The sequence below is a fragment of the Anopheles coustani genome, chromosome 2 (genome assembly GCF_943734705.1).
Source record: "Anopheles coustani chromosome 2, idAnoCousDA_361_x.2, whole genome shotgun sequence".
NCBI classification, from domain to species: domain Eukaryota; kingdom Metazoa; phylum Arthropoda; class Insecta; order Diptera; family Culicidae; genus Anopheles; species Anopheles coustani.
Window position 1 is genome coordinate 72,322,757 of NC_071289.1, and position 25,894 is coordinate 72,348,650.

At 45.9% G+C, this 25,894-nt stretch overlaps 7 protein-coding genes across 7 annotated transcripts; 2 read left to right on the top strand and 5 right to left on the bottom strand.

Moving 5' to 3' along the window:
- Positions 1 to 5,867: 5,867 nt before the first annotated feature.
- On the top strand, positions 5,868 to 15,252 carry LOC131264965 (serine protease nudel). The gene is made up of 17 exons (XM_058267226.1): positions 5,868 to 5,898; positions 6,475 to 6,621; positions 6,720 to 8,498; positions 9,043 to 10,175; positions 10,442 to 10,775; positions 10,852 to 11,379; positions 11,437 to 11,540; positions 11,586 to 12,190; positions 12,256 to 12,425; positions 12,510 to 12,623; positions 12,703 to 12,877; positions 12,939 to 13,547; positions 13,615 to 13,784; positions 14,003 to 14,326; positions 14,396 to 14,525; positions 14,583 to 14,798; positions 14,877 to 15,252. The coding sequence occupies exons 1-17, from the start codon at positions 5,868 to 5,870 to the stop codon at positions 15,250 to 15,252; spliced, it is 6,945 nt and encodes a 2,314-aa protein (XP_058123209.1).
- Positions 15,253 to 15,660: 408 nt separating this feature from the next.
- Positions 15,661 to 16,510, bottom strand: LOC131264966 (general odorant-binding protein 67-like). The gene is made up of 4 exons (XM_058267228.1): positions 16,466 to 16,510; positions 16,218 to 16,394; positions 15,871 to 16,137; positions 15,661 to 15,800 (listed from the first exon to the last, which is right to left on the bottom strand). The coding sequence occupies exons 1-4, from the start codon at positions 16,508 to 16,510 to the stop codon at positions 15,690 to 15,692; spliced, it is 600 nt and encodes a 199-aa protein (XP_058123211.1). The 3' UTR covers positions 15,661 to 15,689.
- Positions 16,511 to 17,091: 581 nt separating this feature from the next.
- Positions 17,092 to 17,921, bottom strand: LOC131264967 (general odorant-binding protein 67-like). Its single transcript, XM_058267229.1, has 4 exons — positions 17,874 to 17,921; positions 17,630 to 17,806; positions 17,286 to 17,549; positions 17,092 to 17,205 (listed from the first exon to the last, which is right to left on the bottom strand). The coding sequence occupies exons 1-4, from the start codon at positions 17,919 to 17,921 to the stop codon at positions 17,092 to 17,094; spliced, it is 603 nt and encodes a 200-aa protein (XP_058123212.1).
- A 1,185-nt stretch (positions 17,922 to 19,106) lies between these two features.
- Positions 19,107 to 20,000, bottom strand: LOC131264968 (general odorant-binding protein 66-like). The gene is made up of 4 exons (XM_058267230.1): positions 19,749 to 20,000; positions 19,412 to 19,669; positions 19,300 to 19,327; positions 19,107 to 19,222 (listed from the first exon to the last, which is right to left on the bottom strand). Exons 1-4 carry the CDS (start codon positions 19,998 to 20,000, stop codon positions 19,107 to 19,109), a joined length of 654 nt encoding a protein of 217 aa, XP_058123213.1.
- Positions 20,001 to 20,744: 744 nt separating this feature from the next.
- LOC131264969 (uncharacterized) lies at positions 20,745 to 21,371 on the bottom strand. The gene is made up of 2 exons (XM_058267231.1): positions 20,934 to 21,371; positions 20,745 to 20,855 (listed from the first exon to the last, which is right to left on the bottom strand). Exons 1-2 carry the CDS (start codon positions 21,369 to 21,371, stop codon positions 20,745 to 20,747), a joined length of 549 nt encoding a protein of 182 aa, XP_058123214.1.
- A 550-nt stretch (positions 21,372 to 21,921) lies between these two features.
- Positions 21,922 to 22,600, top strand: LOC131267640 (general odorant-binding protein 66-like). The gene is made up of 2 exons (XM_058270564.1): positions 21,922 to 22,155; positions 22,223 to 22,600. The coding sequence occupies exons 1-2, from the start codon at positions 21,922 to 21,924 to the stop codon at positions 22,598 to 22,600; spliced, it is 612 nt and encodes a 203-aa protein (XP_058126547.1).
- Positions 22,601 to 23,033: 433 nt separating this feature from the next.
- Positions 23,034 to 24,909, bottom strand: LOC131267638 (protein THEM6). Its single transcript, XM_058270561.1, has 3 exons — positions 24,749 to 24,909; positions 23,783 to 23,997; positions 23,034 to 23,712 (listed from the first exon to the last, which is right to left on the bottom strand). The coding sequence occupies exons 1-3, from the start codon at positions 24,900 to 24,902 to the stop codon at positions 23,350 to 23,352; spliced, it is 732 nt and encodes a 243-aa protein (XP_058126544.1). The 5' UTR covers positions 24,903 to 24,909; the 3' UTR covers positions 23,034 to 23,349.
- Positions 24,910 to 25,894: the final 985 nt, after the last annotated feature.

The window sequence follows — 25,894 nt, forward strand, 5'->3', positions numbered from 1 at the left end:
CTGAAGAAATTATCAAAATGCAATAAAGCGGGATAGACGGCGAGTAACCCACCATTAACAGTTGAACAGTCCGAGACTTAACATCGCAAGGTACGGAGTCCGACCCTTAACTCTTGATAGAAAGTGTCTTGTCAGAAAGTGTTAATAAATAGAGAAGATGTAAGGAAGCTACATTTCGAAATATATTCAGCGCTTTTTTCCTATTCAGTGGCGGGCGGAACCAGTTCCCAAAAACTGAAACCTTCCTCAACAACTCCTCGATCAGATTCGTAAAAATTATAAATGGAATGGAATTATCAAAATGTGATTGTGAAATAATATTGTTTGATTCAAACCCAGTGGCAAAATTGGTGTATTAAAATCTTACAGTCAACGTGAGGGTGGTTCACAGTTAAAAAATGCTCTGCAAACGCTGTATTTCTAGGAATGGGAGTGTCACCGGTTGCCATGGTTTTCTGTGTGGCTTGGCTTCTCAGTAGATACCTGTTGCCTGGGTTCCGTAATCAGGACCGCTCCAATGATTGCGATTGTAATATGCGTGAAAACAAGTCACACTATTGCACTTGCATGCGTCCATCCCATACAGTTGATTCCTGTTTGCTAGCCTCACTCGCTTTTCCTTACTCTCTTTGCGCTCTGTAGGGGTTCTCAGTATATACAGTTTTTGGTTCACTTCGGTTCTATTTAACACGTTGCGTACCGCGTCACCCAAATATGGGTGACAGCAGTTTTAGTACAACAAAGTTTTTGACCCATAAATAAATGAAAATGCTACATAAAAATTATTATAATATTTTATATAAATTTTTTGGGAGGCTAAGTTTTTGCTTGGCCTTCGAAAACAATCGGTTTAACAAATATTATAAACAAATTATAATTTCAAAAATTGTACTAAAAAGTGTGCTAAAACGCTTGGTACGCAACGTGTTAAGGATAGTGGTAACATACAGAAACTTTTTACTCTTAATTAAACAAAATAAACTTCCTTAATAACAGGTCTACTTCTACATACTCACTCACGGTGGCTTCCTGTATATAGTTTTAGTATTCGGATACGACTATAACCTATCGGTGCACGGAACGGTTTCTGTTTCACAAAGCAGGATGGCACTTTGCGATTTCTCCAAAAACATTCGAACCCACGCTTATATCACTGGGGTTGTTGTGACACTGTGGTCCTTCATGGCAGCCATTTTAGGTTCGGTTGCATCAATTTATCTGAAAGAAATAAACGCTTACCTCTTCAAACAACATGAAGATGACTGTAGTAAGTGATAAAAAATGTATTTTGGATATAAAAAAATATTAAATTTACAAAAATATTTCATGTTATTATTATGTTTCATGTCTTTCTTATAGAAATGTTAACACTAGCCAATGAATCAACCTACTACTATACAGATACTAACATACACAAGTCCGAGCATAAAGGTAAGCATATTGCTGAGAAACAAAGATATTTCAATGCACATATATTTGTTTTATCATATAATTCCAGATACACGTATTTTTAACGTGTTACTTTTCACCGCCGTTATTGTAAATTGTATTTTATTTATCGTCTACTGGGTTGGCTTCCTGAAGGTAGTTGTTATACTTTTCCAACTGTCCCATTTTGGAAAATGTTCACCAAATCTTTTTTTGTTACCAAATCATTCTCTTCTACCAACAGCGGAATCGGTGCTGCATTTTTTTATGTGTGGTGGTCGTAGGTCTCAATAACATGGGGCTTCCAACTGCTATTATTGGGGACATAATTTTCATGCTGCAAGTTGGCTGGACAAGATTAATGTTACTAGTGTTAATGATAATGATTATCGGTTACGGTAAGTAAAGAGCACCAATACATTCATTCCCTTTTGAGTGCGAGCATAGTCAGCCCTCTCGTACAGGGGAGGGTCTGGTCTCGATTGGGATTCGAATCCACGTTACCGCTCATCTGTCGCGGATTCACGACATGCGTCATTCATAACCAGTATTTATTGAATGAATTAATCTATGTTTTTAATTTGTCGGTATCTTCCTGTTCTCAAACTAGGTTTTAATATCTACGCATGGGATGGCATGTCCCAACTACTTAATGGTTTTGGTAATGATTTGTATGCCCAGCGCCCAGCAGTTTAACAACTGATTGACAGAAGTGTGACCATTTCATTCGTGACGTCATGGCGATAAACAAACTTTAGCACAGCAAACGTAGTCGGTAACACCACAAGTTCCGTGTAACAAGCACCGGTCATCAAAGTGGTAACATATATACGAAAAAATTAAATACGAAGAATGAAATAAAAATCAATGATAAACAAAAACCATCGAGATGCGATAATCTTTGATGATTCATGATTTGAAAGAAAAATGCTGCGTCAGTAGCGCTTCTTCGGGAGCTATAAAGCATTTCTTACAAATGATGTTTTCTCTAAACTGTTTTTTCCTTTATACCGATTGATAACAAGTCGTAGCGCCAAAACTAAAGCTTCATTAGAAACGATCTTTCTTCAATGACAATAATCGGTATCTGTCTAAGCTATAATATACCCCCTAAACTACGATGGGAACGGGTTTATAGAACTGTAGTAAAATTTTCTATCGTCAACTGGTGTTAACATAACTCATCTTCCACAGTGATCTAATCTTCTCGAGAAACATTTGGCGGTTAACCCTTTCACGACCAAGGGAAATATTTTTCCCATCTACAAAATTCGTTACTGTTTGTTCAACTATTATCAAAACGATACTTCTGAAACGAAACATCAAAGAAAACATTATTGCGCCTCAAAATGTCTTTCTGAACGAATAAACAAAAAAGTACTATTAAAATTAATTGCCCAAAAACCAAACCATTCGTGCGTTCAACCAACAACAAAAACTTAGTATTTGGCAAGTTGATGAATTTATTATTTTTTTCATAGAAACGGCTAAGATCTGTTTTTTAGAATTTTTATCATGTAATTTGTAGTGGAAATCAAATCAAAGAAAATCCGATAACATAACTATACTGGTCATTTATTTACTTTTATGATTTATAGGGTAAAATATTTCCTATGAAATTATAGAAAACCTACACATACTGCTAGGGTTTTCTGGTGATATTCTCTTATTTTACACCCCAAATAGCCAAAATATTGTGTTGTATTGCCAATTTCAGGCTTGAATAGCTTTCGGTCGTGAAAGGGTTAAACAAAATGGCGGCTGCTGCTATCGCAATGATTGAGATCTCTCTCACAAACTATCATTTTCTCGCTCGTTTACCGTTATGTTACTAAGGGAAAACATTGCAATGAGCGGCCTTTACCTGATAAATCCCATCCCTACTGACCTAGTGCATTGCACTTATGCACATTCGCTCTCGTGAGCGTCACTGAGGGAATTACCAATATGCAATAAAGCGGGATAGACGGTGAGTAACCCACCATACACAGTTGAACAATCCGAGACTTAACATCGCAAGGTACGGAGTCCGACCCTTAACTCTTGATAAAAGACAGAAAGTGTTAATAATTAGTATTAAAAAAAGATGTAAGGAAGCTACATTTCGAAATGTATTCAGCGCTTTTATCCTTTATCAGTGGTGGGCGGAACCAGTTTCAAAAATTTGAAACTTTTCTTAACAACTCCTCGATCAGATTCGTAAAAATTATAAATGGAATGGAATTATCAAAATGTGATTGTGAAATAATATAGTTTAATTCAAACCCAGTGGCAAAATTGGTGAATTAAAATCTTACAATCCACGTAAGGACGGTTAACAGTTTAAAACTTCTCTTCAAACACCGTCTTTCTAGGACTAGAAAGTGTCACCGGTTGCCATGGTTTTCTGTGTGGCCTGGCTTCTCAGTAGATACCGGTTGCCCTGGGTTCCGTAATCAAATCCGCTCCGATGATTGCGGCATGATACGAGTAAAAACAAATCGCACTATTGACGGAACTCACAGTTGGCTGATGCGTCTATTGGCAATATTAACTTAGGAAGTTGCAGAAGCTAATAAGTTATTCGTCGCAAACTAGTCTAGTTGGTTTTTAATTCGGAATGGCTTTGTCTGAAACTGCATTCCAAGTTACACTTGCATGGGGACAGGGGACATAATTTTCATGCTGGCAAATGGCTGGACGGAATTCGCGTTATTAGTGTTAATGATAATGATTATCGGTTACGGTAAGTAAAGAGCACCAATGCATTCATTCCCTTTTGAGTGCGAGCATAGTCAGCCCTCTCGTACAGGGGAGGGTCTGGTCTCGATTGGGATTCGAATCCATGCTACCGCTCATCTGTCGCGGATTCACGACATGCGTCATTCATAACCAGTATTTATTGAATGAATTAATCTATGCTTTCAACTTATCGGTATCTTCCTGTTATCAAATCAGGTATTAAGTTGTACGGATGGTTTGTCATATCTCAACTACTTAAAGGTTTCATTAATGTTTATAATGGTTCAATGCCGAATTCCGGAACTGTGGAGCTTAGCAGTTTAACAACTGGTTAATAAAAGTGTGACCATTTCATTTGTGACGTCATGACGCGTAGCAAACTCTAGCAGAGCAAACGTCATCGGTCATCAAAGTGGTAATATAAATGAAATACGAGGAACGGAATAAAAAATACTAATAAACAAAACCATCAAGTTGCGACAATCGTCGATTTTTCATGATTTGAAAGAAAAATGTTGCGTCGGTTATGCGTAGTCAAGGTAGCCTCCGGTAATTTAGCAATGCTTTGCTCCTTAAGAAATGAAGAGCATTTAAAAAATTAAATAGAGTTTTATCGTAATAAAACTAAAGAGAACGCTGCAAAAATCTAACAGAATCCAACAAAATAAAAAGAAATCAATTAACTTCGGTTTATTTTAATTATTTCAAGATTCAATCGCACTTGCAATGAACACTGGTCTTCGGTTGGGAAACCAATTAGCGATTAATGTCTACACCATCTTGAGGGTGCACTTAGGATCACAATTACCTGAGAATGAATCCCATACCTAAGAGATACAAAAAAAGAAACAAGAAACGGGTGACATATCTTGCAAGATCGGTACAAGAACAGGGGATTTTGAGAGAAAAATAAAAGTGAGTTAAATTTACGCTTTTGATTGATTATTTGCTGAAATAGTGTTCAAATGTTGAGCTTTATAGAAACAAAACCAGATTGCTAGAAGTGTTATGCTGCGAAGGAACGAGCATTTAAATGGTAAAATTGCCACGAGCTCGTTGTAACCACTCACTTCCTCGTAGGCCTACTTTCCTGCTGTGCCATTGTTTGTCTATTCAGTTAATTTATATTTATGTTGTTATTTTTCGGCAACAAAAAAAAACTGCACCTCATAGCAAAACCCTTACCGATGCACTATACGAAGCCGCCGACTCGCTCGAACCAGGAACTGCTGACGTCAGCTACCAGGCGCCTCCAGCCCGAAAAAGCCAACACGATCGATTGATCGACCATCAGTCGGTGGAAAACCCTTGGCGAGTGTGGTGCGTAACTTTCGACAGTTTGGAGCAACGTGGCCTCGGCTAACAGTGATTTGATGTGAGTGTCAGCAAAATAGGTGTAGTGTGTGTGTGTTTTTCTGTGTTTATTTACACCATTTTAAAAGTGCTGTGAGCAATAGATCAGTGTTTAAAAGCCCGAATAGTTGAAACGTAGCAACTTGTAAAGAAAATCATCATCTACTGCTGCAATCAAACGTTGAGTATCGAATACTACAATCAAACCTTGCATGTTTACAACGAGTGAATTTTAACATATAAAAATTAAGAAAACATCCAAACCAACGTGATTATGTGTAGTGATCGACGGGTACCAAAGCTGCATCAACTTCAATTTTATTAGCTCAAACACACCGACTGTCGAACGACAGCTCCAATCAAGTATGATCAAGCTCGATCAAATGGCGCAGGATGGTAAGTGCCAACATGCGAAAAGCGCCGATTTTGCCGACCTACATTTGCATTTGCCGTTGTTTTCAAAATACATACCAGTTGGTAGGGAAAAAAACACCGTCCCATCAATCGATCTAGGGCGGGCTTTTTTAATTTGTTTTATTTGATGTCCGATCCAGCGCTTCACTACAAAGCACCGAACGTTTGGTGTGCGGTTTGCAGTTTTATTTATTCTATCCATGCCAAAAATTTCAACATACCTTCGAAAAATTGTACTAACGAAAGACGACCTACATGCTCCAGATTAAGGTTGGGCGTGGATGTTCGAGGGGTAAAGTGTGAATGAATGCGTTTATTCCGCCTATGTTTAACATTGGTTCAAATTTCAAACTATGTAATGGGGAACGTAAAACGAAAGGGCAAAATAAGGAGCAGGAGGAATGTTTTTGCACCTTGCTGACTAAGTTGACAAGCTTCTATTAACCTGACCTACATTGGGGAGAGAAAACTTGGTTTGGCCCCTTTAGGAAAGAAGAACAGGAGTCAAAGTTCCATTTCGATTTTTTTTATTTGGGGTACTACTTAACTTCTCAACAGAGGAACTATCCAACTCTTCGGATGGAACGCACGGGCTTTCGCATGTCCACAGAACCAATCTGCTCTGTCTGATGTTGACGGCTGTCGGAGGAGTGATCATCATGGGTACGATCGCGTTCGGGTTCTATATGTGTATGCCAGCGTCAGGTGTGTAAAACCTACACCGTGAAAACAGGTCCAACTCTTACTGACACCATGGAATTGTTTCAACTTTTCGATAGATCTCAACCCGCTCCCATCACCAGCGGTACTGATAGCGGTCAAGGAAGAGTATGAAGTTAGTCAGGGAACAATTGGCGACGAGATGGAGGATATTGGCGTGCGTAATTTCAAGCGCGAAGCGTACAACGCGTTGGTACGATCCCTCGAGCTACTGGAGCTGATGGAGAACTTAGAGCCGCTGTACGAAAGCCATCAGCGAATGAAGCGCGAACTTCCGGAGCCTGCACCGAACCGTATCTCGCGTGATGATCGCTCGGAGGAGATTACCTACGGTGTTCGGAGGCGCGTCCAGCGTGAGGACGATCTCGGTACGTTACCGATCGCCTACGGTGGGTTCTTCGGCGGAAATGGTGGACGGGGACCGCGCCGAAAACGACACCTTTCGCTGGAGGAGCTGGAACGAGCGAAGCGCAACGCCCAGAAAGATTACCACCGGCTCGAGCACGAGTACTATCGCTGCCGCAAGGAGGCCCCGAACGCAAAGATCTGCGATCAGATCTACGAGAAGCTGCAACGGCTCTCGGAGGAGGTGAACGCACGCTTCCAGGAGATGGCCAATTTACTACAGAACATCCAGGAACCGGCGACAAGCAAGAGCCCTTCGTTCCCGTCAGTGGTGTTCGGTGTAACCGAGGCACCGAAGACGAAAGTCACAGTAGTTGCGCCACCACGGACGACGACCTACCGGACGGAGTCGCACGTGCCGAAGTACGATCCGGAGATCGAAACCGTTGAGCAGCTGGTGAATCAGATGAACATTTCACAGGGATCGTCAAACGGTGGGTCTTCCGTGAGGAAGTTTGATCCTCGATTGCACTATCCTGTGGAGAATAGTTCCATTCAAACCTTGGACGATCTTTTCGATCATATCGACTTGGGATTCGTCGTTACGACGGAGCTACCCAAAGGAACCACAGTTGGGTATGAGTTCGTTGACAATACCTCTCACTCGAGTTCATCGCATTCGGTGTCGACTACATCAACAACTGTAAGGACAACGACGGTTTCACAACGCACAACAACTGACCACGATTCGGAGGAGACTTCCTTCGAGCCGAACAGAGGATTGTATATAAAGCCTGCAACACCACCACCGAACCGCTGGAGCACGACGAAAAGTCCTTCGCAGGCCGCTCGTAATCTGCACGATGTCGTCGAACAACTCCAGCTTGCCCAGATGCTCCAGCTACAGCCGGCTCCGTTCCACGAGGACCTCGGCAGTCCGCCGTCCAGCATCAGCGAGTTCGTCATGGCAAGATCACGCAATCGCGAACACACCCACCACGATCACGATCAACCAACCGGACTGGAACCAGACCCGGTCGCCTCCTCTTTCTCCGATGGCTCGGAAACACTGCGATCGGCCCAACACCAGCTCGTGGTTGGACCCAGCGCACCCTTCCTGAACCTCTGCGAACAGCTTCGATCGGCGAACGGTGGAGGCGCAAGCCACACTGGCCACGTCAAACCTACGCACCCCGGGACGTTCCACACAGGGTCCATCCAACCGGGGATCCCGTTTACCGGCGAGGCAACCAAAGCCTCGTCCCAGATCATCGTGAACTCAGCCTACGGTGCGGGATACGTACCGAACACGGTCTGCTTCTACCAGAACGCACCACCAACGGCCGCCGTACAGACGCCGTACGCGTTTCGGCCGGCCAACACCTACGGCTACCCGAATGGGGCCTACCCGCCACCAGCCTATCAGCACCACCAACAACCGCATCCGGCCGCCGGAGGTAAGCTTCCGCTAAACGATCCAGCGATCGATGCGCTCATTGAACCACGCATTCCTCAAGGTGCGTGTACGGTGAATGTGTGGTGAACTATTTGGGTTTGTTCGCTTTTGTGTGGGAGTAAAATTTGGAAGGAACTACAAATAAACTCGATCGATAGTGGTATCTTCAAAAGTGTAGATGTACAACCAAGCATGAAAGGACATACATTGGAGTTATTGCAAATTAATCCAGAATTTAAGATTCGTCCTTCTTGAACTCATTCACCAAAAGTAAACGAATTTCAATGATTATTTTTATCTTATTTTGTAGATCGCATTACGATCGTTTGAAATGTATTACTACTGTAAAATTTCCACCAGATCACGTATTTTGAACTTAAGATATTCTTTTTATTTTCTTGGCCTACTCAATTTTTTTTCTTGTAACGAACTGTTTAGTCATTCTGATCTTAAGCTTTGTTGCTGTGTTTTTCATGAATTTCTGCCTTTCTAGAAATAGAAACGGTCTGATAAATTCTCTGATTCTCTTACCGTAACCATGTTACCTTTACATTTCTCATCAATGATGTCACGTCGACGTTAATCGTGATGGTTCCCATTTTCAGCAATGATCAACATGCCAGTGAGCATCCAGAACCACCAACATCCCGGATCGCGTGCTTCAGAAGCCTCGAACGCACCAAACAATCCGATCCTTCTCTGTTCGATGATGTACAACGGTGAACAGCATGCTGGGCTTCCACCAGCGGCAGCGACCGTCCCGCAGCCTACCTATTCGGCACCATCCCGCCATCAGTTCGGCAACGAAACAAGTGATCATGGTGAGGAAGGTGAAGATCTTGCGTCAATGTTTGCCTCGGGTCGATCGCTGGCGGCTCGAGCCAAGGGACGTCAGCACTGTCGACGAGGTTGGGTACCGTGCTTCAGCTCGCATCAGTGCGTCCGCCGGAAGAGCTGGTGTGACTCGAAGACGGACTGCATGGATGGCAGCGACGAGAGTGCGTGCTCGTGCGTGTCCCGGCTGCCAAAGCGTAAGCTTTGCGACGGGTACGCCGACTGTCCGCTCGGCATGGACGAGATGGGTTGCTTCGGGTGCGAGAAGTTCTCGTTCTCCTGCTTCCACAACGAGGCCGAGTATCAGATGGCGCACCGGTCCGGCTCGATGTGTTACACGCTGATCGAGAAATGCGACGGCTTCGACAACTGTCTGAACCGGAAGGACGAAGAGGACTGCACGATGTTGGTGCGGGACCTGGGCCACTACCTGGCGTACTCGGTGCCCCACTCGTCCGGTGTGCTGCACCGGAACTACAAGGGTAAGTGGTACCCGGTGTGCCACAATGGCGTCCAGTGGGCTCGGGAAGCGTGCGAAGCCGAGCTCGGTCCGCTCACCAGGGAGCCGCAGCTGAGCCACGGACATGGTGCACTACCGGGACCGTACATTAGCCAGGCCGAGGATAGCGCTGTGGCGCAACCGGTCTTCAGTGAAACGTGCAACGGCGTGTACCTGAACGTGAAGTGTCCTCCGGTGCACTGCGGCACGAGTAAACTGCACGAGATGCACTCGGCGCGCGTCAGTGTCCGGACACGCCGTAACGTCACCACCGACGATGAGCTGGTGGAAGCGGTACGCATTGTCGGTGGATCGGACGCGGAACCTGGCGCCTACCCGTTCATCGTGGGTATCTTCCGCGATGGCAAGTTCCACTGCGGTGGAAGCATCTACAACGAGCATTGGGTAAGGACGGATTGCCTACATTTAGGCGCGTATCTCAGAACGTTTCAGGATGATGGAAAAGGGAATTCAGCATGGATTGTTCCTTTCAAATCGATTAAATTTTCAATTTGTCGTAGATATCATTCTTTTTAAACCTTCAGAACGATTCTGGGTATTTTCTTTACAATTTTACAAAAAACATCTTGAATCCTCAGTCATCAAGCTACTACAAGCAGACGGAATTATTGCACTTAAATTAAATTGTCCTGACAATTCAACCTTCATAGATCATCTCGGCCGCCCATTGTTGCGACAACTTCCAGCACCACTACTTCGAGGTGCGCTCGGGAATGCTACGGAAGCGGAGCTTCGCCCCACAGGTGCAGGTCACCCGCGTCACACACATGATAGTGCACCACGCGTACAGTGCTACGCTGATGGCGAACGACATTGCACTGATGCGTGTCGAGCACCCGTTCCACTACAACCGCTGGGTGCGTCCAATCTGTTTGCCGGCGAAGCATCGCACTACGAACGATCGCGACTGGCTGTGGGGACCGCCACCGGGCACGGTCTGTACGGCCGTCGGATGGGGTGCGCTGAGAGAACGTGGTGGTGCCCGTGAGTATGACGGGAGATTGAGGCTTTCGCTTTCAGTAGCGTTAAAATCACCTCTTTCGATTTCTTTTCCCCACAGCGGATCACCTGAAGGAGGTGTCCGTACCGATCCTGCGTACCTGCAAGCACAAGGTGGATCGCGATAGTCTGCAGATTTGCGCCGCTGAAGAGGAAGGCGGACACGACGCGTGCCAAGGGGACTCGGGTGGTCCATTTGTGTGCAAGAGCAGTGCCAATCCCTACGAGTGGTATCTGGCGGGAGTGGTCAGTCATGGAGAGGGTTGCGCGCGGGCCCATGAACCCGGAGTGTACACCCGTGTGGCGCTATTCGTGGATTGGATTGCGCAGAAGGTACGGGAACCACTTCCAAGTCAAATGGCCGGGTCCGACTGCCCCGGCATGAGGTGCATCTGGGGTGGAGGTGTTTGTCTGCCACCGGGCAAGAAATGCAATGGATTCGTTAACTGTCTCGGTGGTGAGGATGAGTCAGGCTGCGAAATGGATCGTTTACTTCGGTCGATGTCGAATAGGGGTGATGAGGAAAGCGAGGAGTTGGGCACCACACCCCGGGATATGGGATTCCACGAGAATAGACAAGCGGATGGTGATGGAGACAGTACGGATACGGTGGAGACAACATCTGTGGCACCTGATGAACAAACACCCACCATCAGTGTGGATCTTACGACGATGAAGCCGGAGGAAAGTACAACGACAACTCAGGAGGAAAGTGCTGAGGCACACGAAAGTATGATCGTAACACACACAGTCCATGCCGACGTTGTGGAAAGTACGACACCAACTCTGAAAGAGATAACTACAGATGAACCGAGTACCACTCATGCGAGTTCCTCTGAGGAAAGTACTACTGAGACAAGCACTACAGAGGAAAGTACCTCCGAGCCACCGACTACTGAGGAAAGTGCAACGGAAGAACTAAGTTCCACTGTGAATCCATCGACAACCGAGCAAGCAACGACTACAACGAGCTCAACAACCACTCACGCAGTAACTACGGACAGTTCCGCAATCGTATTCCAAGACGACACCATAACCACCCAAGGGCCAATCGAGTTTGAGATCATTGCGCCTAGCGTCCCATCCACAACGGAGGCGATCTGGAAGGCAGTGGAGAAAACGGTACTAGAAGTACGCGGACAAGCTCGTGTGGACAACGGTTCAATGCCGGCTTTAACAGCCGAAACCAGTACCAGTCCTGACCAGACCGATGAGCCACAGGACGATCTACTCGATCCTGCCGATCATCCGTTTTTCGAAGAAATCGACACGATGCACAAGGAGAAACACAAACGTGTCGCTAAATTCCGCATGACCGTGCACAATCTGCATACCAAGACGAATGCCCAGCTGGTTCCAGCCAATGTGACCGCTAAATATCGCCAGTTTTGGTGTCAAAAGTAAGATGGTGGCGTGATGGGTTTGGTGAACTGTTTTACGATCGTACGGGGTTTTTTCCTTGCAGCATCACCCAGAGGATCAATATGGCGCACCGGTGCGATCGTATCATCGACTGCGAGGATGGAAGTGATGAGCTGAACTGTACCTGCCGGGACTTCCTGAAAGACAAGTTTGATTTTCTTATCTGCGACGGAAAGACGGACTGTCTTGATCGTACGGATGAAGAAAATTGCAGTAAGTTTGATAGACGGATGAAGAATCGAAAAGCTTAACAAAACCTCACATGAGAGCGTTAACAATTATTTTATTATCCACCAGTGAACTGTCATGTGGACCAATATGCGTGCCGCATCAGCCAAGAGTGCATTCCAAAGGAGAAGGTATGCAATGGCCATCCAGATTGCCGATTGCATGAGGATGAGTTAGATTGCTGTAAGTATCAACACACGAGCTTTTGCATGTTTAAGTTGTCTATAAGAATACTTTATTAAATTCTAATCTCCTCTTCCAGTGGCTTTGACCGATGGACACAGAGTTTATTTCGATGCAAACAATTTGACACTCTTCCGAAACACGGGAATCGTGACGAAAAACACCAATGGGACGTGGGAAGTTGTGTGTGGAGCTGTACTAACTGGCAAAACGGAACATGCTGTCGAGAAGATTTGTTCGTTTTTAGGATTCGCGTAAGTTTCCATCAAAATTCGTAGGTTTTACTAGCTTTAACTATGATAACAAATGTTACAGAGGTTCCCGAAACTACTCACTGGTGAAACTGGAGCAGCACGACCTCCCGGCCGGAGTACTGGTGACCGTTGGTGACAACTACCAGAATCTAACCGTGAATCCCACCTGCCAGGCGTTGAAGGTATCTTGTGCTCAACACATCAACGCTACCGAACACGAGATTGCTCACTTCGATCCCAAGCCAACGGAGGAACCGGTGCAGGTGGACATTCGCCCGCTCAACCCGATCCACCGGCCACACCACATGCCCCAGATCGTGTTCCAGGAGAACGCACACATCGAGCTGATAGAGAACTTTGGCGACGACTACGATTGGCCCTGGAACACCAACATCTACCTGGACGGGGCGCTTATCTGCAGCGGGCTCATCATCGACGCCGCATGGATCATTGTCGCAAGCAGCTGTACGCGGTTGGTCAACATGCGCCATCAGTACGTGGCGGTGGTGGCCGGCGGTGCCAAGTCGTACCTGCACATTGCCGGACCGTACGAGCAGGTGGTACGGGTCGACTGCTATCACTTTATACCGGAAGCGGAAACGGTGATGCTGCACCTGGAGCACAAGCTGAACTTCAGCCGCCACGTGCTACCGACCTTCGTACCGGAGAAGTATGGCCAACTGAGTTTCAGAAAATGTTTATAGATTTCATCACAAAGTTTCCCCCTTTTCTTTCAGCGAAAACGTCACCGATAGTGAGTGTTTGGCCGTGGGACAGGACAAGTATGGACGAACCAAAACGCTACGAGTCCATTTGAACTCAACCAACTGCCAGGGTGAACGAGTTCGATGCTACCACAAGGATCTTAAGCAACCATACTTCCACCATGAGTACTGTTACACGCAAGGTAGGAACAACAAAAACACCTTATTTACAAAACTTCTTCAAATACTTTTGCATTATTAAAAATTGTTTTCTGAGTTCAAGCTCAAAATAGTAATGGTTAAATTACACGATTTTGGATAATTTTCCATTAATCAACTCAATCACTAGCTAGAAAATCAATCATGATCCAGATCTCGTAGTGTTATAATAGTTCATTTTCTTTTATCATTCCCCCAATAGAGGCGACACGCTCCGGCGTGATCGTATGTAAGACGAGCCGTTCCGGCTGGTACCCGGTAGGATTCTACCAGAACAAGCGCGGTCTGTGCGGTTTCAACGAGGTTGTACGGGTGACGAGTCTGGTAGAGTCGTACCACAAGATACAGCACGTCCTACACGACGAACAATGTGCCGGGCAGTACTACGAGGAACCAAAGTGCACCGGAAAGCGCTGCCGTTACGGGAAGTGTGTCGGTGAGACGCTGCTCTGCGATCGGAAGAATGACTGTGGTGACGGATCTGACGAGGATCAGACATTCTGTGCGGCACGCAATCGAACTACGAGTAAGAAAAGGATCGGTTCTGGAGGGTAAATAGATACTATAGGACTTAATCTATCTTTCTATTTATAAGACTGCCTACCCCATCAGTTGCGCTGTGCCAATGGCAAGTGTATCGACAAGAGTAGCTTCTGCGATCGGAAGAATGATTGCGGAGATTCGACCGACGAACCGCACGACTGTTCGTGCTATACGTACTTGAGGTGAGCCATCATGAGCCATAAGGTTTGGAACTAGAATTCATATGTGACCTTCCGTAGAATCACTGACCCCGGCAAGATCTGTGACGGTGTGCGCAACTGTTGGGACAAGTCGGACGAGAACCCACGCGTCTGTCGATGCCACGCGACGAGTTTCCGCTGCGGCGAGTCGGACATCTGCGTACCTTACGATTTCGTGTGCGACAAGGAACGGGATTGTCCAAACGGAGAAGACGAGCTGTACTGTTATGCCCTGCAGCAGAACTCCTATGAAGCGTAAGTCTTATCTCGTTGCGTGGGGAGGGTGACTCTTTTGTCAGTCGAACTCTGATCTTCACGTCCAAACGCTTGCAGTGGCTACGGCGAGCTGATGGAGCAGAGCTACGGTATCTGGCACTCGAAGTGCTTCCCGAAAACGGCCCAGTTTGATGATGAGTACATGCGGCGCGTGTGCGAGCAGCTCGGGTACAGCCAGGTGCGCAAGATCTACGGCCGGGCAATCGTGGAGGAGGCCCGGCTGCGGACGACGGCGAACGACACCGAGAGCCCGGTGGAAAAGCTGCGCCGGGCGGCCACGAAAACGGTCGTGCAGAACAAGTTCTCCAAGGTGGTGATCAACGCGAACCACACGTTCTACATGAAACCGAGCCGACCGATGTTCAAGGTGATCAACTGGAATCAGGAGGATCAACAGAACTGCCACCGGTTGGAGCTACTGTGCGCACCTTAGATCGCGAGTGGGTCCATGTGTTCTTTAGGATTAAGCAAGCAATAGAATAAAAATTCACTTCAACAGGCAAACGAAGGAGTGGCTTTTGAAGACGAAAGATGACAAAGATTATATGTTCCACAAGGTGAGGGTTCTTGTGTTGAAGATCACAGCCTGTGGTCGTTACCATAACTGTTTGATGAAATTGATCTTCATTTCGTACGATTTTATATCTGCTTTGGATATTCACAACCTTCTTTAGTGAGGCACACTCCCAAAAAGGATATTAATCGCTCGTCGTTTAGTTAGTCCAGAATTGATATCATTCAACAGATAGACGTACTTTGCAATAAATTTATTGTAACACATAGTTTGATCAATGGGGAAAACAGAAAACACGACACACGGTAAAACTTTCTGATCGGCTATCAGAGTACGTCAGCGTGGTGGGCCTACGTTCAGTTTTTTGGTCCACGTCCAAGCTGCGAGAAGTAGGGACATCCACCATCGAGCTTCTGCTTCAGCGCCTGACAGTCGCTGCTTTCGGTCCAGACCGCCGCCGGGCAATTCTGAGAGCCAGAACGAAAGTGACACCAACGTCAGATCAACGCGCAACCCAGGGCGAGTTCCTCTACTCACCTTGAACAGCGTCGTGTGCAGACAGTTGAGGAAACCCTGCGGAATGAAGCTGCAGCCGGCCCGATCAGGGGACGCCGAAATCGGTGCCACATTGTACGCCGGATCGCTCTGGATCTGACGGGCACAGTTATCGACCGCACCGTTGACAGCCGAAGCGAAGTTGGCATCGGCCCCAATCGTGGAGGCCAGCGTCCGTTTGATCGCGTCCGTGTTGAGAGCGTTGTTCGCGAATCCACCCGTCTCCGTCAGGATGCATTGCATAACGCACTGTCAGGAAGGTTCCAGAGGTTAGGGAAAACCTGATTCCTTTTCCATTTCCTTTTCGCCAGGTCATTTTTTCTACTTACACAACCCTCCGTCTTCGGGACGCCCGGCGCAGGCATCTGCTCGGACCGGGGATTGTCCGCCCGACACTTATCCATCACGGCCGTATCGACCATCTTCGGTATCTGACAACAGTCCTCGGCCGTTACCGCACCCCGTTGGAAGCAGGACGCATCCGGTGGCGGTGGCTGCGTGGAAATCTGCACTCAGGAAGGAAGGAAAAACAGTTTACGCAAGCGAAATCTACCGACTTTTTCCGGCAAACACCTACCATTCCAAACACCGCCACCAAAGTTGCCAAAGCGAGCTTGAACATTGTTTACAAAATGGTTGATCTGTCCGCTGGATTCTATTAACTCTCGATTGCGACTACACGGATGGTTCTGATGTCGATGGTCCTCCACACGGGGACATTTTATATGTATCTTTTAAGATTTTTTCACAACAAAACCGAGCTTCAAAATAAAAGCAAATAACTTCCGCGTCAGAACAAACATTGGAAACAATGTCTTGCTCATGCGCCAACCATGTGATAGTCGAACACGATCGAACTGAACCGAAACGTCCCTGTCTGCAACCTTGGGGTAATTGCTCGACAATACCCCAGCACCGGCCATGCGTGCCAACGTACAATGACCATATTTTTCCTGGCGTAGTTAGGGGCGACAAAAATAGTAGCTCGTTTATGACCAACTCACACATTATTCTGATTGAAAAATGCTATCAACCGAACAATGGACTTCCGTTTGGGTAATCACTCGTCAAAAATGGTTCCAAATATCCGGTTCTTCAATTTATTGATCATTAAACACGCCCGCAAACCTTTGCATTAAACCCACCCGCACAAAAACCCACACTGCTGAGACGAAAGCCCGCCGCACTAATCCGGACACTGCCTCAGTCCTCACGCTTGGGATGCTTTCGTAGGGCAAAGTAGGGACATCCTGACTTCAGCTTGTCCTTAAGCGCCGAGCACTCCGTCTTGGCGGTCCAGGCGGAGCTGGGACACTTCTGCGGGGTGAGAAAGGAGGGGTTTTTTGTATGGAAGTTGATTGTTGCCCACAATGGTGTTTGTAAATAAGAAAACGTACCTCGAACAGCTTGCTGTAGACGCAGTTGACAAATATTTTCGGGGCGATGCTGCAGGGTGGAGTTTTATCATCCGACGGGGGCTCTCTCGTGAAAGCGGAATCGACCTGGGCCGACGCAGCGCACTGGTCGATCGTCTGACCGATCAGCGTCGTGAAGGCGGGATTGGCCTTGGCCACCTTCTCGACAGACTTCTTGAAACCTGCGACATCAAATTTGTCGTTCTTGAAACCTCCCATAGCCGTCAGAATACAGTTAGAGATGCACTGCAACAGGGAAGAAGAAAAGGTAACGGAAAACTTGCGGTGGAAAACCAATTACGCTTCGGACGATGCCACGATCTTACCGATCCATGAGAACCATGTCCTTTAGCGCCTTTTCCGTGCTCATGCTTGAAAGGAAACTCCTTCCTGCACGACTCAAGCACGGACTTGTCGACGAGCATTGGAATTTGGCAACACTCGTCCACCGTGGCGGTCAGGTTGGCGAAGCATTTTCCGTGTCCTCCCGGATGCCCAGCGACCTATCGTTGAAGACGATGAACGGTTAGATCACATCTTCGACATCAAACCAAACAATTGTTCACTTACCAAACCGAGGAAAGCCGCTACTAGAATCGCTACTACGCACGGGCTCATATTTGCCGATATTGTCTTTGGAAAAGCCTATCTTCGAGTTTGCCATTTTATAGGGAAAATATCAGCCAAACTCGAAACGACTTTGGCCTGATAGACATTAAAATCGCATCAAAACCTCATCATGGAGTGAGGGTGAAAATAAATTAAAGGACACAAATGACAAAACTGAGCAGGATGTGTCATCAATGTGTGAAATAAAATTATTAAATTAATTTTAACTTAATGACAGTCTACAGTACGTAGTGTTTTAATCATTGTCAACCTACCGTTAGGAAATCATTTCATTTTTTTTTTCAAATCATTTTAAAATAAACCTGAAAGAATATATTGTACAACCGGAATCCCATCAAAATAAAATAAAATAAAATAAAATAAAGTTAAAGTTTGGTATTAAGAGTAAATTAAATTCATTATACAATTTTTATAAGCTGATCTTTTCAATCCATCTCAATGCTGAATAGTACGGTAAAGTATGCCAGAATATAAGAGTGGAGAATAATGAATCATCATCTCCATTATGTTGGCATTATCAAACAACTTGAAAATATATGCAGCAAAGCAACGGCTGGGTTAATTTATTTCTTTTTCATTTGCATTGCATTATCCAGCACTGGATTTTCAAGTAATAGACAAAACAATCCTGATTATTGGATTAGTTGGTCTGAATGCATGACTATCGGATGGAGTTTACTTTGGAGGGCATTTCAAACATGCCCTTTTTTAATATTACCTTATTTAATCCATGAATAATTCTACTATTTCTAACAAACCAAATTATTCCTTCAGCCATTTATTTAAGATCGTTCTTATCCAAAATCGAACATTGCTGCCCCGCAATTCGGTCGTGACAATTACGAAAACATATTTTGAAAACAGCTCTTTAAAAAAGGTGTAGCTCTATACAATAATATTTTAAAACATCTTTTTAAAATAAAAGGTTTATATTTGTTTTTGGTAAAAAAAAAACTATTTTTTTATCGGTACAGTGAAACAAGTAGGAACACCTAGTATGCTTTCAATTTAAGATTAAAAAAAATAACTAGCAAAAAACAGTGATTGATTTGCAGGTGAAAACGAGAGAGAGATAAAAAGCATTTATTGTTCCAATTTGGATTGTACGCCACGTACACTCGACTCATAAGTAGTTCCGAATCGTGCTCGCTGTCCCGATCCTCGTTGGGGAAGCTAATTTTGGTTTTCTGCTAGCTTGCGAGACTCCACTTGCTTGAACATTTCCCCCAAGTCATCCACCGTGTTGGCGCATTTGGTGAAATAACTTTTCCATTCGTCGCACGCTTTGCCTGCAGGAAGTAGAATAAAATTAAGAAAACAGAAAAGATGTTTACAATGAACGGGTACAATTGGAAAATTCACTCACTTCCTGTCCAGCTACTGGTGGGGCATTTCTGGAAAAGAATTTGAGAAAGAAAGGAGAAAAGCCCCAGTTAGAAAGGGTGAAACAGATACCTTCGGAATGGTTAATTTCTTACAGCATAACTTTTCGAAGCGGCGCAGGCTATAAGGAACGCAGGGGTTGGATCACAATCGGACTTCGTTAGCTTCTGGATAGCGGCGGCGTCCTTTTCAATCATCGGCATGCACTCCTCCAGCACAACCTTCTCAAGGAGGCTCTTCCATTCGCTCGAGGCCTGCAAACTCTCTTTGATGAACGTTCGCAGACGATCCGAGTCCACGCGCCCATCGGACTTCGTGAACTTATCTTGTTTGAAAACGCACGCGGAAAACTCCTGTAACGAGACCGTGGCACATTGTAAATGATCTTGAAAAGTCATCTCCCGTTCGTTTGCCTATCCTCGGAATACTCACACAACTTTGCTCCACCTGCGACTTGCCCGAACCTTCCACTTTGCTCCAGCACTCCTTCACGGTTTCGTTGAGAAATACCTGCGGCATCTCACAACACTTTTCCTCGCTCTCCGCCTTCATGAACTCGGGAACCGTTTTGCAGGCCGGATTTGGCTCCCCGTGGACCAGCTGGGCCAACCAGAGGGCAACCAGTACCTTACCGAACGTGATCGAAACCACTTGCAGCTGCGATCGGTCAACGGAGGTGGCCATCGTTTTGCGTAACTGCGTCAGTCGACAAGCGCTACTACCGAATATCACGGCCGAACGGAGGAGCGGACCTTTTTATAGCATAAATATGCCATTATAAAAACCAACGTAAAAACGGAAAACTCGGTGGCCTTGTGTAAATATTGACCAAAGGGGTTCATTGGAGCCATTTTTTCCCACAATCATTTTAGAGGTGTGGCTTTATGGGAACCCATTTCAGTGGAGTGTTTGAACATCGTTTTCCATCGCTTATTCTAACACATGAAAGGTGATTATTTTAGCGGCGAAAAAACGCGAACGGAAAAGTGTATTGAAATACACATGAAATGCCGCATGCTCGAGCACGGGTTGAAATGGATTCAAATTGCTCACACCTGTGGGCTTCGAATGGGGTTTTTGAGCACAAAAAAAACGAAAGAAAATAACGGAAAAGAACTTAATGATGTATGCAATTAAAATCCCAAATTAATCATTCAATTCCACAGCACTTAAGTATCTTAAGCTTGTAGCGTTTCTGGTAAAAATTGAATATTTCAAAGTGTATTTGATTAAGAAAGGTTTTGTATGCGTTTTGCAAGAATCAGAGGTTTCTAACCTTTTACCTTAAACAATCTTCAATTCTAATTGATTCCCGATTCTAATCGGTTCAGTTCCATTTATTTTTATTTGTGATACTGTTATAAATTTTAATATACGGTTTTATGGTGCCACTTTTCCAAGATTGTCCCTTTTTTCAATGAGCAACCACTAATCGACCCGGGAAATTCCGAAGAATGTTGAAATGTTACAGCTACCCGATTGGGTTTTCTCCTTCATCTCGTTGCATTTCTCACTGGTATCATCGAACCCTAGACAGTCCTGTGGAGGGAGACAAAAAAATCCATTAAGAAGTGTATTAGCGTAAGATGTGCTCCAACCCGGGAGAAAAACTCGTACCTGGAACCAACTCTTGACCATGCAGACGAAGAACCGATTCACTCGCTCATCGCACACGACGCGCTGGAAGTCTCCCTGGAACATGTTACCCTGGAGGAAGTCCATCAGGTCCGTCTTACACTCGTCGAAGTGGGCAGCCAACTTCGGCCCATAGGTGATGATGCGGGACAACGATAGCGGCACGCTGCTGGCCCACGGTCTCAGACTGTACCCTTGTAGAATGCACTGGGCGATGCACGTCGTCCCGGCCCTGTCCGGTTTCGGCATACACGCAATGATGGCGTCGTGCAGCTCCGTGAAGCTACGGCAGCATTCGCGAGGGTTTAGCGCACCCACCATCGTACACTCACCCGGTGTCGTATCGTTTTTGGGCAGGACCGCCTCGACGCCCACCGTGAAACCGAGGGCGATAACAAGTAGCATTCGGGAAGGTGTCATTGAAGCCCGCTAATCACTCTCACTAGCGTCCGGGTCCGTTGTCGAATGGCTTTTTATCAGTTCGGAGAAAAGCGCCACTATTCACGGGGTGAATTTCACACATTAGAGGCAATCAGTACTGACGGTGAGTAATGGTGCGAGTATTTTTGATGACCATGTTTGGTGCGATGATTAAACTAAACAAAATTATTAAACTTTAGAGAAACCGTCGAGTAGAAAAAAAACGTTAACGTGCTCATCAGTTTCCAATCAAAACAGGTCGTTAATAATACATTTTCAGTCATTTTACCAAGCCATAGTCTCACAAGCAGAATTTCCGGTCTGGAAGCTCAAATTTTGTTCATTATATTTTCATTAAAAATTTCAAAAGAATGGAAAAATATTTTCATTTAATCGAACGCATGACTGGTACTAAATAATTAAGGTAAGTGCGTTGGCGAATGACTGGTATAAATGTCACCCCCGGTTCGTCGAGTAAGGCACATCAGGCATCGGTTTAGCCACAGTTCAACCAGCAAGCTAAGAAAACTTGAATTCTTCCAGCATCAAGATGAATCCCATCTACGGCACCACCATCCTGGTCTTCCTCTGCAGTACGCTGCTCGCTTCGGTTGCCGCCGCCCCCAGCAAGGACGCCTGTGCCAAGGGAGACATCAACACGGATCCGTTCTCCTGCTGCACCATCCCGAAGCTGCTGGACGTCGCGGTCGTGACCACCTGTTTCGAAAAGTACCCGATCGATCCGGCCACCAAACCCACCAAGGGATCGTTCTCACCGACGGATGTAAGTGATAAAGGGGATGCGATGTGTTGGACGAGTTGCTAACCACCTGCCGCGTTCTTCTCCACAGTGCATGTCGGAGTGCATCATGAACAACACCGGCATCTACAACAAGAAGGGCGACGTGGACTCGAAGAAGCTGTCCAACGTGTTCACCGACAGTCTGCCAGCGAACAGCCCCTGGCTGACCGTGGTGAACAACGCGATCAAGGAGTGCTCGACCCAGGCCACCAAGAAGACGGGCGAGTTCGACAAGACCATTGCCGCGTCGAAGAAAACCGCCACCAAGGGCCAGCTCGTGTGCAATCCGGAGGCAAGCTTCCTGGTCGACTGCATTCACACCACCGTGTTCACCAACTGCCCGGCCAGTCTACGCTCGGCCTCGACGGAATGTGACAGCATCTGGCAGTTCCTGAAGACCTGCCCGTTCAGTGCACTGCGTCAGTAAGTGTGTTCCCCGAATGTGATGATTCTTCCTTCGGTGATGGGTTCTCAATTTCTTTCGATCAACTAGTAGACATTTTTCCACCCGGAACAGGTCAATAAAGAGTACCAGTGTAGAAATCGTACTGCAGGTTGGTCTCAATTTTGTAACGAATATTTGTTCTCCAAGCGTTCCGAATACACTGTGGGCATATGTAGCTCCAACTAAAAATATCTAATGTAGCATTCACCTTCAAATTAGATTTGAATATCTTGCTAACTCACCGACTTAGATTTCTTTTTTAAATTACAAATAAGATGTTTACAGTCACTTCTATGAGTGACCCTCGTCTCAATGCCGGCGCCCTTGCCTTAGCAAGAAAATCATATTTGATAACATTTAAACATAGTTTATTTCCCTACAACTAGACCAAAGACATCTAAAGATGATCGAGGGATACTACCCGACATTGATTTTATTTTCATTCGTTAACTACCAGAGAAGGATCAACAACGATATAGACTGATCTAGGAGATAGTAATAGAGACAGCGAAGGTAGAGCGAGAAAGTGAGGAAAACACGCGCAGTTCTTGGTCAAAAGGAGGGAAAAGCGCGTACAATATGTGATGCTTTTGGTAGAGGGCGCTCGTCACCATGTCCTACATGGAGACTGCTGTGCAAAACACGAAAGCTGACAGTGACCGTTTGGCCGGTACGCTACTGGAATGTAAGGCGGATGCCAAGGCATTCGATGAGGAAGGCAGAGGGAAAAGCTAACATTCACTGCGCAGACACGCACTGGAGATTTCGTTCCATTCGAGCCACTTGGCCACCTCGAGCGGTAGGTCGGGCTTGGAAAGGCTCGCCGAGTCTAGTACGTTCGGGCCACCAGACCCGCTGGTACCATTTTCCGCCCGCTCCAGATACTCGGTCGAGCTGGTCGCTTGCGGAGGCTTCTTGGGGGTACCCATCGCACCCTGCAGCGCGATACCGCTCTTCAGCAGGGTGGCCATAACGTCGTCCACCGAGCACTGCATCACCCGCTGGCGACAGAGCGCGATGCAGTGGATGAAACCGTCCGTTCCACCGACGAACCGGTGCTCCATGAAAATCGACTGGTTGTCCCAGTACACGATCTACGGTGAGGGAAATTAATTCAGTTCTGCTAAACGGGATGCGCTTGCCCTCCCGAAGAACGCTACTCACCCGCGAACTAATTGTGAAGCGTGTAAAGGGACGAATGAAACGCCGGTACCTTATCGTGGTCGCACCCTGGACCACCGATCCACCTTTACTTCTTATGGTCCGGTAGAGGGAGGTCCGCTCGTAGAAATCCACCCGAGCAAAGTCTATTTCTCGCAGATACCGCGCATTGTTCATATGATACAGTAATGTATCGATGTCATTTGTTAAGCACAGCCCTGAGAAAGACAAATAGGTTAGATTGTAATTAACTATAGAATAATATCCAAAATCAAGATCGTCACATCATTTGCATGAATTAATTTAGAAACCCCATTTTTCATCACTACAAAGACATAAAGGTATTGAGGCGAATTGATTGTAATAGCAGAAAAACAACAGCACGAAAGAAATTATACCAATCTAAACTTATTTTAGCTTTCTAATCTCCAAACTACAGCTCTTGCTGATTTTTCTAAATCTTATCATCGTTTTGGTTTGGTACTGAGCAGATTTTATTCCAATTATGAATGCGATGCATGACACACCAGGCGTCTCCATCATTGAAGGATATCAAATTAACTTATTTCTATTTATTCAATTCTTGAAAAAGTACATGCTAAATTCTTCCGAAGTACTCGTTTCTTGCATAATTAAACGTGAACTAATTATTCGTGGAACAATCCTCCAGATTCCGCATCGCTTGGTCTCGCTAACGATGGAATCGATTACGTTTGCGGTAGCAGTACGCTTTGGAGCATGTTTAACTCGCAGCCACAAACTAATGATTCCGCGGAAACCGTCCCAAGCGATCGAAGTCGCATAACTTCCCGTGCGCTATATTTAGCACATCGTCTCCGTAACAAGCTCCGCAAGCTCCGGTTGCCAAGTGGCATGCGATGGACAAGGGTTGCCGGAGGGAGGAAAATGATTGTCCGCAAGAAAAAGGCCCTCCCGCGACCCGTGTGTCCGTCTTCTGTGCCCACTCACCGACAACACTGCTGGTGTCTAGAATGTGCATCCGCTTCTTGAGAAAGCGCGCCGACAGTACGCAAAGGCACATCCGCAGGAAGTAGTGCAGCTCGAACAGCGCGTACAGCGCCACCAGAACACCGAGCACAATTCCGAGCGCGGTACAAAGCATTTTCGCAGCACCACGGTATGCGATAGGACGATGGTTTTCGGGAACGTGGATGGTGACTCTAGAAAACACTTGCAACAACCACCGCACGCGTTAGGAATTTGTTTGCTGTGACTGCTGAACTATGCTGAGTCGCTTTTTATCCCTCCTTTCTTCTTACTCTCGGACGCTCGGCAAACCAAAACTGCGACCGTTTGTTTCGTTCATTTTCCTTCCGCTGGGGACGAATTGTCAAACGAAACAGGATGGTAAACCTAAAGGCCTCTGTCACGCGCGCACCGAACAAACAATACTGTTCAACGCATCTTGGCCAGGGATGGCGATGAAATGGACACTTTCTTCACGTTCGGGATGGTGACGGACTGCTGAAGCGAGGCCTACTACTAGAATCCTTGACCGCAGTCAAGGTAGTGGCGGCACATGTGACAGCTGAAGAGCGAGGAAAAGCAGGCGAACTGTCAGACCGCGAGGATAAGATGATGGCAGCCAGCAAAAGGACAAGGCTTCTTTGACTAGTGGTTTGTTTTGGTTTTGGTAGCGCATGCGCTTCCGGCAAGCTATCGAACGATAGTTCAAACCGCCTGCACTAACACCAACACGTTCAGGTGCATTCTTTCGTAACAGCGGGCGATGTAAACAGAAGGTAAAGCCAGTGAAAGGTGAGCTCGCAGTGCAGGTGCAATGTGGTGAGAATTCTCATACGATCGATGCTGAACAGTGGAACCCTTAAGTGTAACATTAAGATGTTTTCCAATTTTTAGTTGACTCATTTATTTGAGGTAGCAAAATTTCAATAGTGCTTTTGTTTTGTTCCCAAACCAAATCTGAAGGGAATACTTATATTAAAAAATTAGAAAAGAAATAAGTTAAGTAACTAGTATTATAGTAAGATTGCTATAAGATATTTAACGTTTTCCTTGTGGTATTCCATTGAAAAACTTCATTTCATCTGATTGATTAAGTGCATAGGTGCGTAAAGATATTTATTTAAAATG